The following is a 13,112-nucleotide window of genomic DNA, read 5'->3' on the forward strand; positions in this document are numbered from 1 at the left end:
CAATCTGTCTTATTTCATTCCAGATTCCTCTTCCTCTGCCCTTCATTTAACCATTGATTCTCCCATGGACACTTCCTTTGTTCTGTACTTATAAATTCATAATCTCTTTTGCAATTCTCAAGCCCTAGATTTACATCATAATAAAGGCTCAGAGTTACCTTATCTGAAGTTTGCACCAGGGCCATAGGTTTAAGGTCAGTGCCTCCACTGATCCACTAGTAGTTATATTTACCTTTCTTTCTTTTTCCCTCTCTCAAGTACCACCATCCACCCATCACCTACGATCCAGGCCTGATATTCTTAATGTTTCCTTTTGCCTTATATTTCAGTTTATAATTTTTCATAAAAATCTAATCAATTTTGAATCTTGAAGTTTTTTTAATTGTTTTTCTTTTCCATTCCTCTGGCACTGCCTTTGTCGTAATCCTTCAAACTTCTCTGGGTCCTCCAAACTAAGTTCCATGCCTTCGGTCACATTTCATCTTTCTCATTACCCCCCCTCCCCAACTCTTTTTCTCCCTTTGCCAAAAGAGGCATATCTCCCATTAGTCACCTCCATAAAATTGTATTTCCTTCCAGGAAATCATAAATCCATATTTCTTAGGTAAAGCAAACAGATACCTTAAGTTTTAACCTCTGCCAATCTGGTGAGCCTGGTCCTCCTCATCTACCATGAAATCCAGTAACCATCCTGTGGTTCTCAAAATCCTATTTCTCTAGGACTTTGTTTCTTTGGGTTTCCTTGTCCTGGGTATCTTCCCCTACAGTCTCCTCAGCTAACTCCCACTTGTTCAAAATTTGGCTCATATGTCTCCCCTTCTGGCAATCTGGCCCTCCCTAGAACCACCTCCTTCCCACTGCTCGTATCTACTCCCACCCGCAGTCTATGTCAGGTCGCCTTTCCTAAGTGCTCTCCCCACCACTATGCTTCCTTCTCTCAAAGCACTTATCATACTGGATTATAACTATTTCTTTGCATGCTAGGAGACCCTTGAAGGGTAAGGATAATGTCTTTATCCCCATATCCATATTGCCCAACACAGAAGATGACACAAATCCAGGAAGAATATTGACTACATTAACAAATAGTAAATAGTCCAGAAAACAATGCATCTCTGACATGAGCTAATAGAAAACTGGTTCTTATCATCAGATTTTAGGAGAAATCCAATCCACAATAAATGTTGGGCTATTTTAATTGAAATGAAGATTTGCAGGAGCAGGAGAAGTGGGCAATGAAACTCAAGATAAATTTAAAATAAAACTAGTAGATTTTTCTTTTTCTAGTAGTCAGTATGTCAAAAGACTTACTAAGACTTACCTTCTGATTGTTGTTATGCCTCTGAGTTAAGGCAGCCCTGCCTTATTCTCCTAGATCATTACCATCCACCTTCCCTCATCACCATCCACCCCCTTCCTTTGAGTTGCCTTAACTCTGACCTTCTGTTATACAGAACAGGGTTTGCTGGTACCATCTAAGACTTGGAATTGGGTGTAGGAGAGAGAAGGATTCATTAAGACATCTCAGCAAGGATTGAATCTACACTACCAGATGTTTCTTTCAGTTGTTAAGATAGCAGTGTCCCCATATCACAATGCAAATAAACTACTTATTTACATATTTGAACTTCATCTTATCAATCAAACCAATGGATGCAAAGTTACCACCTACCTGAGCAGAGCTTTCACCAGCCTGCACAAATATGAAACACAGCTTTTATTTAAAACTTGAAACACACCCCAAATTCTGTTTCATTTCACTTCCTGAGTACCAGCTCCATATTCACTGGCTACATTGACAGGTTCAAACTGGAAACTAAACAATAGCCTTCATATACCTGTATCACTTTTTAACAAACATTCTCAAAGGTGAGAAACATATGACTGTGGCAAGCAGATTATAAATTAAACCTTTATACTTTATCTCTTGAATCAACAAATTAATGTCATGCTTAAATCAGAACTCTAAATGATTGATTGAGTCATCTAGCAGCTATTGACAGATAAACCCAGACACAAATGTATACCATGACCTGTAGACTACTTTCTTTTCAAGAATATGCTACTCTTTCAAAAGTTGATATGCTTGAAACATTTTGAAACTTATTTAGATTTTTTTCAGGATTTAGCTAAATAAAAAGTTTTCTTCTACAAATGCCAAAACCTTACCCTTTACAGAATAACTTACACAAGAGATACAATCAACCAAAACTGTTGATTACAGGGAACCTAATATAATGAAATGATTATTGAAAGCTCCTTAAGAGAGTTACAGTGTGTATTCAAAGCATAACTAGATGACTACATAAAGTGAAAGAATTGATTTTTCTTTTTACTAGATTCTCCATCACCAGATTTGTACCTTTATGAGAGTACTTGAATGTTTGACCTTGAATTACAATGTGTGTACATGGTATCATTTACACCTGTGGGTAAACTCATTGAAAGAATGGGCTACATCTTTGTCATCTTTGCATTTCCTAGAACTATATGCCTGACATAGTATTTTTCAGGAGTTAGCTTTACAATAAATTTATTCATTCAACATTTATTAGCAATTGTGCTACTTTTAGACATACATTTACAAACTAGACAGAGAAGATCTATGTCCTCATGGAACCCAACTTTGCTTTTAATCAGGAGAAAGGAGTGGATCACTCAGTAATAACAATATAGAAATAATATGTCAGAGAAAGATGAAAATGATGTTATGAGTATTAAGAGAGAAACAGGAAAGACCATGTGATAGACAGAATTAAGTTGGAATCTATTTAGAAAAAGCTAGCATTAGGAAATGAAAGTCAAATAAGGTATTCTGGATAAAGTAAAATTTACACAACTGAACTATCAGAAAAAAGTGCAAAAATGTCTTGGTGTCAGGAATAGATGTGTTCCAAACAGAAAGAATGCAAAGTTACAAAAGCCCAGAGGTAGGAAAGACCTTGAAGTATTCTTGGAATAGAAAGGAATCTGGTGTGACTGGAGGCTTACAAGTGATGGAGAGAATGGTGCTAGATAGGCTAGAGACAGAAAACTGTGGGACCATACAGGTCCTCATAGGAATTGGGATTCTACTGTATGAATAAATTCAAAAGACTTATGTATTTCACAAAGAGTATAGTGGAAGATATATACACTTTTATAAAGACTCCAGTTGAATAGAGAAAGCCGTGATTTAAAACACAGAGACCAGTTGAAAGGGTATATAGGAGTTCATGAGAGGGAGAGAATTGTGGCTGCGAGCAGAAGGGGTACAGTAAGACAGAAAGAACCATAAAGAATATATAGAACTTGATGGGTTTGGGGGAAAGAAAATGAAAACCTCAAGAATAATTGCAAATATGTTGGCCAAGAAAATATATGGACAAGATTGGGAGGTTCATGAAGTGTAGAGAGGAAACCAAGAGTTCTGTCTTAAATATTTTAAGTTTTTGATATGTAAGCAGTCATTCAAATGAAGTGTCAAGAAAACAGCTGAATTCAGGAGTCTGAAGCTCAGGGGAGAATATTAGTCTAAAAATATGCATTTGAGTGTCTTCAGAATATTTATACTCAAAAATTAAGACTGAATAGAGATCACCTAGAAGGTGGGTGATGGAGAACAGAGAGGGGAAAAAAGGAGGAAGGAGCAGATGAAAGCAGAGGGGTGGAGAGAAAAGCAAGCCTAAGTCTCTTAGGCACTACATTATTTTTAAATGCAAGAAGGGAAGAACCGGTCAATGAGGCCAGAAGGAGTAGCCAGAGTAAAATAAAGAAAACAAATATATAATGCATGGTATAAGAGGGAAAGGACCATTCTTATTTGTTGACTTGTATAATTCAGGTGACTACTAGATTGTGCTTTCTTCCACATAATTCAGGTAAATACTATCAAAGTTTAAATGCTTAGATGTCTCTCAGGCCTATACTCAGTGATGGCCAAGATAGAGACCTCTTCCACCACTATTGGTCTGACATTCAAAAATAAAATAACAAGGAAAATATTATTGTCCTCAATAATGGATTTCATCACCAAAGTAAATTAAATGTATTCTTATTGTTCATGGTGAGACTTTTTTTAATCAGCAGATTAAAAAAATCACAGTATGTGAAGTGACTGTATGACTTTTGATAATGGCATTAATTTTATCTTTAAATAAAACATCATTGTGTCACGTTTGCCAGGAGTTTGGGTGACACCTCGACACATTATCATCAATTCTACAACAGTGGAATTATATTGGAGTCCACCAGAAAAAGCCAATGGTCTCATTTCTCAGTATCAGTTGAGCCGTAATGGAAGCTCGCTTTTCCTGGGTGGCAGTGAGGAACAAAATTTCACTGATAAAAATCTGGAGACCAACAGCAGGTAACTGAAGGAAATCTTCACCAATCACACAGGAAGATTTTTACAAGTCTGAAAAAGAATATATCCCAGTGAAGTGTTATTATTTAATTTCTTTATTCATTAGCCTTAACAATAACTAATAAGAATATTAAATCAGTTTTAAGACTACATGAAATCCCTCTAAAATAGTCTTCTATTTGACAGGAAAACATGAAATCTTTTAAATATATAAAATACTCAAAGCATTTAACTTTAAAAATTGTATGTTTCTAAATTAGCAATAAAAAAGATTCAAAGAGTTTTGCTACACATTAACTATTTTTTCTTCTCTTATGTTTTCTCTCCTTGCTACACATATGTACGCAGCAATAGTTTTGGAGGGGAGAAGTGCAGATATTTCTCATCAGAGACCAAACAAATCTTACATCAACAGATGTTTTATTGTAGAGGATGGAGAACAATTGTTTTTGTCGTGGAGACTAACAGATCAATTAAAAAAAATCTCTTCTACCTAACATAATCCCCTGAACATCAACCCATTTGAAAATAGGGAAGACTAATTCTAATTTTCCCAAATCTACCAGCATACTTCAAGACATTCCTGAAATCCTCAAAAATAAAACTTCCTGGAACTTTGGAGTAGGGGGTTAAAATGGAATTGGGAGTGGCAGAAATAGTGATGATATAAAGAGAATTCTGTCAGTGCTAGAAAAACTCCCAAACCCATGGTAAAGTTTCTGGATAGGAAGCAAAGAGTTTATAATTTGTCACAAATTTACAGCAAAGCAATGGACAGAAGAATCGGAAGTCATTGTTCAATTCTCCTGTGCATTATTTCAATTCTTCTTTCTTTAGGTATATTTACAAGTTAGAAGCCAAAACTGGAGGTGGTAGCAGTCTTAGTGATGACTACATTGTCCAAACACCAGTATGGACACCAGAAGAAATACATTCTCCACATAACATCACAGAAATCTGGCCTTATTCTGTATTTGTAGCTTGGACCCCACCAGGTAAAGAAATAAAATCTCTGTGTGTGTGAAATAATTTAAAGGAAATAATTGTAGACAAGAATGGAAATATCAGAAGGACACAGTCTGTCTCATAGATAAATACGAATGGAATAATCCAGACTGCCCTCATGAGTGTATAACTGCCCAAGTATGTATATACATGTATATATGCAAACAGAAATCTATAGATGTAGACTAGTAGATATATGTGCCTTCATATCAAACCCCTAATTTTTTCAAATACACAATCTAAAAATGTCTTTTTACTCATGTATATTCAAGGCAAGCCATATATATTAGAATTACCTTAAACATTCGTTTTCACAGGGCTCCCTAGACTGGATTACTGGCATTGTATTATTCCCTCTATATTATATCAATGAAGGAGGAATTTGGAAAGACAAATTCTGCATACCTAGAGTTGTGAGCAATTATGGTAGCTACATTTTGCCTCCCTAAGCTGTGTTTCCTTCAGTGAGCCATTTAGTCACTATTGAATTTATTTTGTGATTCAGTGCACTATTATATTTTAATATAAGTATTATCCTCAGATAAAATCCTGATTGCAAGCAGTCAGGGTGGTGCACCTCTGTAATCATGGCTGAGTAGGAGGTGGAGTCTATATGATCATCAGTTAGCTAGAGCCTGTCTCAAAAACAAAATAAAAACTAAAGGGCTAGGGTATGGCTCAAGTAGTAACAGTACTTGCCTAGCATGTACAATGCCCTGGGTTCAATCTCCAGTATTGTAAAATAAAACAAACAAACAAACAGCAACAAATCCAGATTGCTTCAACACTGTGAAATAAAGATTAGAGTGAAATATTCCTTCTTGATTTTTTAATATAACTTCATATGGAGGGCTTTTTGTCCAAGTAAAATTTAAACTGATTAAAATATTAAATGCACATTTGAAATATCTGATTTTATTTTTATTTTCAGTTCCTGGGGACAAATCCAGGGCTGGCTTATGCATTCTAAGCAAGTGATTTACCACTGAGTCCCTAAAATTTTCCATTAACCCTTTTTGGCTTTGCTCAGAGTCTTGTACATGTGAGGCTACCACTCTACCACTGAGCTCCATCCTCAGCCATTGATTTCATTTTAATAGCTAGTTATAAAACAAAATTGAAACTGGTATATATTACCTGGATCTTTAAAATATTCTACAGATAGACATGATCTTTTAAATGAATTTTTGCCTTTAGTTACTTGTTTTTTTAGGAAACTATGTTTGCTCCAACATTTGCTGAATCCTAAGTCCTTCTTTTTCAAAATGACTAAATTGGTAACTATAGTATGGTATTGGTAAATGTTCAAGACTTCTTTCAAATTTCATAGAATTATGTCATTTTGTGTCTGAATTCAACATCACATTTTTATGTTGAATGTATATTATTTTCCTTAAGAAAAGTGTCATTGTGGAAAAAGATATAACTTTTGCTTATATAACATAACCTTAACTCTTGCCTATCTCAAGCTTAGTAAAAATTTTTCATTCCAGTCCAAACTCAGGGGAAATGTAGAAAACTTTACACATTAACTCTGGCCATTTAACCAATGCTTAATAAATCTGTAAAATCCAGACCTATCTATCTTTTAGTTTCAGCTTCATAAAATCCACTATAGAAACCCATAGTGTATGGAAAGATTAAAATCTTTAAACTTTTTTCCCATTGTCTAAAAGTATTTCAAACTCAGTAAACAGATGATTTTGATGTATGTATAATCTACAGCTGATTTTTGGAAAGTACCTCATACTATGTTTTGATTTAGATAATAAAAATATTTTTCTCTCTTCCCAAATAGTCACAAATATGTATTTCAAGCAGAAAAAAAAAAGAAAACTTGTTATAAGTAGAAGTAGCTTATGGGTTCACAATCAGTTTTCTACATATTTGTTATAGCTTCTGCCATTCTAAAATGATTACATCATAGGCCAAGCTAATACTTGCCCAAAAAGTCAATATCTATACTTTCCACGCCTAAATATTAGAATCACCTGAAAGGTGTATGTGAAAACAAATTTTCAACCCCAAGCTTACTGCATAAGAATCTCCTGGGACTTTTCAATCTAAATTTTTTAAACCTTCCCCACATGACTTTGCCATGCCACCCAGTCTAGTAACCATGGACCTTACCCACCAAGCAAAATCTGTCAATTACACCAATTCTCTGAAAATCTGAATCAAACCAATTTCTCTTAAATGTCTAAAGTCAAAATAGTGGTTGATTAATTGATTTTTTTCATTGCATTTTGTTTTGTAGTCCGTATGGTTTCCAAATATATATATATATATATATATCAAAAAATTACCTAGGCAATTAACTGGATTTTAATTATCAAATTATGGTGCTACTGATATCAAAAACTATGTATTAGTGCATGCTAATAAATCCTACTGGTAAAAAAGTAAGGTATAGGGAATATGTCAGAATAACCAAGGGAAGCATAACTATGATCACTGATGGCAAATACCATAGACATACATTTGTGTTAATTGTCATATTTTCATTTGTTCAATCCCCACTGTGTGCCAAACACCTTAAAAAGCACTTCCCAAGCACCTCCTCTGCCTTACCTTAGTTAATTTTTATGCAAACCCTAACAGACAAGTAACATTATTATCTGTGTATTACAAAATTTAGATTTCAAAGAAGTGATATAATATGTTCACACAGCACAGCCAGGATTCAAATCCAGGTCTGTTTTACAACTACATTTTACAAATAATTCCCTCCTGTCTTTGTCAGAACTCTTAAATCCAAATCAAACTTATCACTTATTACCGAAAATCTCTCAGATGTATGACACAAGAACTCTGGTTTTTTAAATAATAGTGCAGAAGGCCAAGAAAGACAGGTAGGTGTTGGTGAAAACCAAATGATTCTGGGAGAATGTTTTTCTAGGCATGTCAAGACCAGAAGAACTATTTGTGAAAAATGGTGAATCCCTGAAGGCAAACATGTACCTAGCAACAATTCTCTCCTGCAGCGTGAAAGAACTAGCAACCAGAGCGCTCCATACACCCATCTAAATGTCCAGAAGAAAGAGTCATGATTTAGCAAAACTGGATTCCAGGTGCAGGAAGATTTTCGTTAGGTGGAAAGAGGGGAGAATCATTTCTCAAATGTCTGTAAAGGGATTATTCAAAGATTCTTTTAAAGCCTTGTTAAATATTCTCCTGCATTCCAGGCAAATCCTGGTCTACTTTACTTCATTGTGATCTGATAAATGTTAGGAGTAATATTACCAAAATACTACAACCTCTAAAAAAAATTAAGAGTTCTGCTGTTTGTGTAATATTTGTACCTCCAAACCAGGTGATAAACAAACAACAAACTTTATAAAAGTAATTGCAGAATTAGTAGAATAACAAAATAGTAAATATACTTCTAAAATGTATCATAGACAAATATAAATACACTTTGGATGTCCTACTGCTTAAAATTGTTCAAACACTTGATTTAAACAGCCCACTCCTGCCACCACGTTAACTCAAACACACACACACACTCACACATACCTTATTTAAAGACAAATAAGGCATATATACATATTTTCCAATGACCATTAGATGTTATGTTATAGATGTACAATTTTTTAACTTTCCAGAAAAGGGAAAGTATTGGTTTCTATGTGGAATGAGTCCCAGTATTTGGTTTTCCTGGGGCCTTGGACAAGCTGTACAATGTCTCTAAAGTCTAAGTTAGCAATCATAATAGAAAATGCTTGCCTTGCATTGTTTTTATAAGAAGTAAGTGAGATAGCATGATAAAACATTTAGTTCTTTATGCAAGCTGGCCATTACAGTTTGAACCTACAGACACCATATAAACCAGGTTGCTTTATTCTCTTTCTTATCTTTCACTAACTTGAACCGTGGATGAGGATTTATTCCTACTAATGAGAGAAAAGATGTATGTTACCTCAATGACTGAAAAATTATAGAAAATTAAGAAGCAAAGACTCCATGGAACATAAATGGTTTACTCAGAAAAAGAATGGAGATAAATAGCCCTGCTGTTTAAGAATCTAAACATTTAAAATTATTTAAACTCGAAGATAATAATGAACCATTCTAATTTATCAAAATGATGACTATATTTTGAACTATCCTAGCCCTTAATCATGTTCTAATTAACAATGACATTGCCTTTAGCATGCACTTTTTTCTCAGTAAGGATAGTGAGTTATTTAAGTTTAATGTGTAATATCAAAATACTGGTACTTTTCCTTTCACATTTGTCTTTTAGTCCATTAAAGAAAAGAATTGGCAATAATGCTTCTGCTGAGAAATCATTTTAATTAATATTGCTTAGGAATATAAATGCTTTTTATTAATCAAGTTTTGATTAAAAGTTAGCCACAATATGGCCTATCTATAGACTTGAGATATCTTGGTGTTCTGTTAGATTGCCAGTTTATAGTGTTTTAGATCAGATACTAACTATTTATAAAGTTAAAATTGCAATTGAGCTTTGTAAAAAAGAAAATTCACATCACATTAATTGGGATTACCCATCATTGACAATCTCTTTAGCTTTCTCTCTAATAACCAAATAACAAGGACTGGTGAGTTTCAAAAGAACATACAACTCATTTTAATGATTTTTGTTTTATTTTGCACAAATAAATATATCTAACATTATTGAATTTTCAGGTAAGTTAGCATTTTGTTAAGAGATAAACACATATCTTATTTAACAATCTTAACTTTACATAGTATATACTAATCTTTTCCTCATTTTACTAATGAAAAAGCCCATTTTGAAATTCTAACCAATTTTGTCTAGGTTATTCATCAAGGTAGACATCAGAGGCAACCAACCTAAGATACAGTTCCTCACTATTTTTTTTACCTGACTGATAGAGAAAGGAAATAATTTTTTATGAGTTCTGCTATGATCCAGTTCAAAATCCAAAAAACAATTTGTTGTAGATATAGAACACAAGAATGACAACAGTATAATTCAAGGGCAGCCCATATAGTAATCCAGTAGAGTCACTTTATTTGTAGCTCAAAGCTTCATGAGATATAATTAATTTGCCTATGGGTAGATTGATTCTTGTATTCAGTTATTGAACCGAATATGGTTACTGAATTCTGTTCATGAGCAAAGCAGGATTTTGGACATACACTGAGAGTTCTACACTGAGAGGAATGAGGCATTGTCCCCTCCTAACAGGAATCCTGCTATGGGGTGAGGTAGAAAAGACTGAAGACAATAATTATTATACAACCTGTGTCAGTTCCCACATAGTTGGTGTGGGCCTGTTTCACTTCCACTCCCCTGTGGATATAATCAAGGTTCCCCTACCTGTACATGGGAGAATTCTTAGGCCAGTGTGGTTAAAAACACTGTGTTTTAAGGGCAGTCAGTGTTTTGAAGCAAATGCTGCTATCAAACTGAATTAATAGTTTCTTCCTCTTAGAATTGTTCTTGTTCCAGCTCCTTAAAAAAAAAGATTTAAAAAAGGCTTATTTGATTGACTTATCCCATTGTAAAGTATGCACCTGCTGTGAAATGAAGCCACAGAGAAAAAAAAAGTTGAATAATTTAACTTTTTTATTTGTAAAGATAATCAGGGTTTTTCTGATTACATCTTAACTTCATAAATGTTAAATAACCTATCAGCATCTAGTTGTTGTAAATTATGAAAAGGAGCATTGCAAGGAATATTAACCAACGAAGTCCTTGTTCTTTAGTGAACAAGAAAATGTGTTATGGCAGCTCGTGATTGTGTGACTGGTAACTTTGACACCAAATAACAAAACTGCCATTTGCACTTAGGGTAAATTGGTTCACTTGAGCTTCCAAGGCTCCTCTTGCTCTGACATAAATTTATGAACTCGGGAACTAACCAAGTCGTGTGGCTTCCCAGCTGACTCTAACAAATATGGCCATTTCATTTCATTTAGTCATCAGAATACCAGGGGGTTCGGTTGTTTCAGACTCATTGCAGATGGTGTAGGGTTTGCAGGAACACAAGAGACTTTCATGTCACAGCCCTGCAAATTATGACAGTAGAGGGGGCCCTCTTTCCTAAATGCATGTCAGTGTTTGACATGTTCACAGCTTAAAGAAGTATTTTTTGTCTCAACACCTCAGAGGAATATATAAAGGACATTTTTTGCCAATTAAGAACGAAGTGAAAAATACATTTGCCAGGTTCATGCTTTGGCTAGCCAAGTGTAAACCTAGATCAAGATTATGTCTCTATTTGAACCATAGTATAAATGCAATTTCTACGAGCCCCTAGGAGTCCTCTTTTTGAGAAGAGAAATTTCCTCTTGAAGGGTGCAGAGCATGGAAGCAGACCAATAAGTACAAACTAAAGACACAATGAACCAAGTTCCAAGGATTGGGAAAAACACTCTAATTTGCCACTGAGAACAAATAATAGAAAATCTTCATAGTAATGCAACTTGATCAACTCTAAGCACACATAAGAAATAAAGCTACAATAATCAAAAGATTGTTGTAAAGACATTTACTTGAATGACTATACACTTATTAAACAGAACAGTAACTTTATATGAAAGATGGGTTCAGAATTGCTTGAGGGAACAGGAAAACAGGGTCATAATAGGGTTTTTATTTCATTTTGTTTTATGTCTGTCATTTATTTGGCACTTTGTATGTTGCAGGAATGTTTTTAAATACTTTTCATATATCTTCTAATGTAATACAACTCTTTATGAAGTGGCTGTTAGTGTCATCATTTTGCAAAGAAGAGGTTGGCATTTCTAGAGGCTACTTATTGTGCTAGTGGTCATCAGGCAGTAAGGGCAGAGGAAAGATTTGATCTGACTCCACTCTGTGGTTTGTCTTGTTCAATAAAATGGTGGCATATTTTTCATAAATGTGTGCTTGTAAAACTCTCCTATAAGATCTACCCCAGGAACAAAGAAGAGGGAATAAACATGTAATCCAGGGAGCTCTAAAACCAACATGAAGCAATCATCACAAACTTGCAATTTCTTTAAGGTCTTGTCATTTATCTTAAAATTAATGAAATCTGGTGTGGTATTCCAATGCATGTGCAAAAAATTGGAATGCAAAAAAATGTGTATCAAAAAAATAATAATTTATCATTTGGGGAAATATGTTTTATATTATTCACTGTTATATTCCATGATACTAGAAAGACCTAGAGAAATCCAACCCCAGAATCAAGTTCAATGCCCAGGCAATTCTTCCTGTCTTCATTTTATCATAAATATGTGGATACAAACAGCAGCATTTTTTCCATTATTTGACAAGTGATGTCAGGATAACAATAAGAAGAAATGCCCAAAATGTGAGGTGAAATGTTATGACATTCCAACATACTCCTAATTGAAATTTCCATAAACACATCTTCCTGCTTCAAGGTCAAATTACAAACTGAGAGGTCCCTGATTCATCCTCCAATCTTTTTCACTACCTCTAGCAGCACTTGCTGAAGCACATTTTTAGTCAGGAAAGGGATAGGGGATTCTGATTATGCTCCTATTTATTTTACTTGTGATGTACTGCATAGGTTTCCCTCACCCATTAATGGACTAACAGCCTCAAATGGTCTCTATAATCCATTCTCTTCCTACAAGTCTCAAACTTCATTTCAATTATATCAATCTGGTTGGGAGCTGTAAAAACACTCCCAGTTTTGTCTTGCACTTGAGAGGCCTTGAAGAATGGCTCCTAAATAAGTCCATGATGGGTACTCACTATACTAAGAAAGAGAGAAGGGAAGTTATTTAAATTTTCTAAGCATTCAATCTTTAC

At 34.5% G+C, this 13,112-nt stretch overlaps 1 protein-coding gene across 1 annotated transcript in view; it reads left to right on the top strand.

Annotated features, from left to right (window-relative positions):
• Ush2a (usherin) overlaps positions 1-13,112 on the top strand; it is a 759,580-nt gene that overhangs the window by 637,838 nt on the left and 108,630 nt on the right. Inside the window, exons 56-57 of the mRNA XM_074048325.1 lie at positions 4,165-4,348; positions 5,183-5,340. Of these exons, the coding sequence (XP_073904426.1) occupies positions 4,165-4,348; positions 5,183-5,340 (342 nt within the window). The remainder of the gene's footprint in view (positions 1-4,164; positions 4,349-5,182; positions 5,341-13,112) is intronic.

The sequence above is a fragment of the Castor canadensis genome, chromosome 11, assembly GCF_047511655.1.
Source record: "Castor canadensis chromosome 11, mCasCan1.hap1v2, whole genome shotgun sequence".
NCBI classification, from domain to species: Eukaryota; Metazoa; Chordata; class Mammalia; order Rodentia; family Castoridae; genus Castor; species Castor canadensis.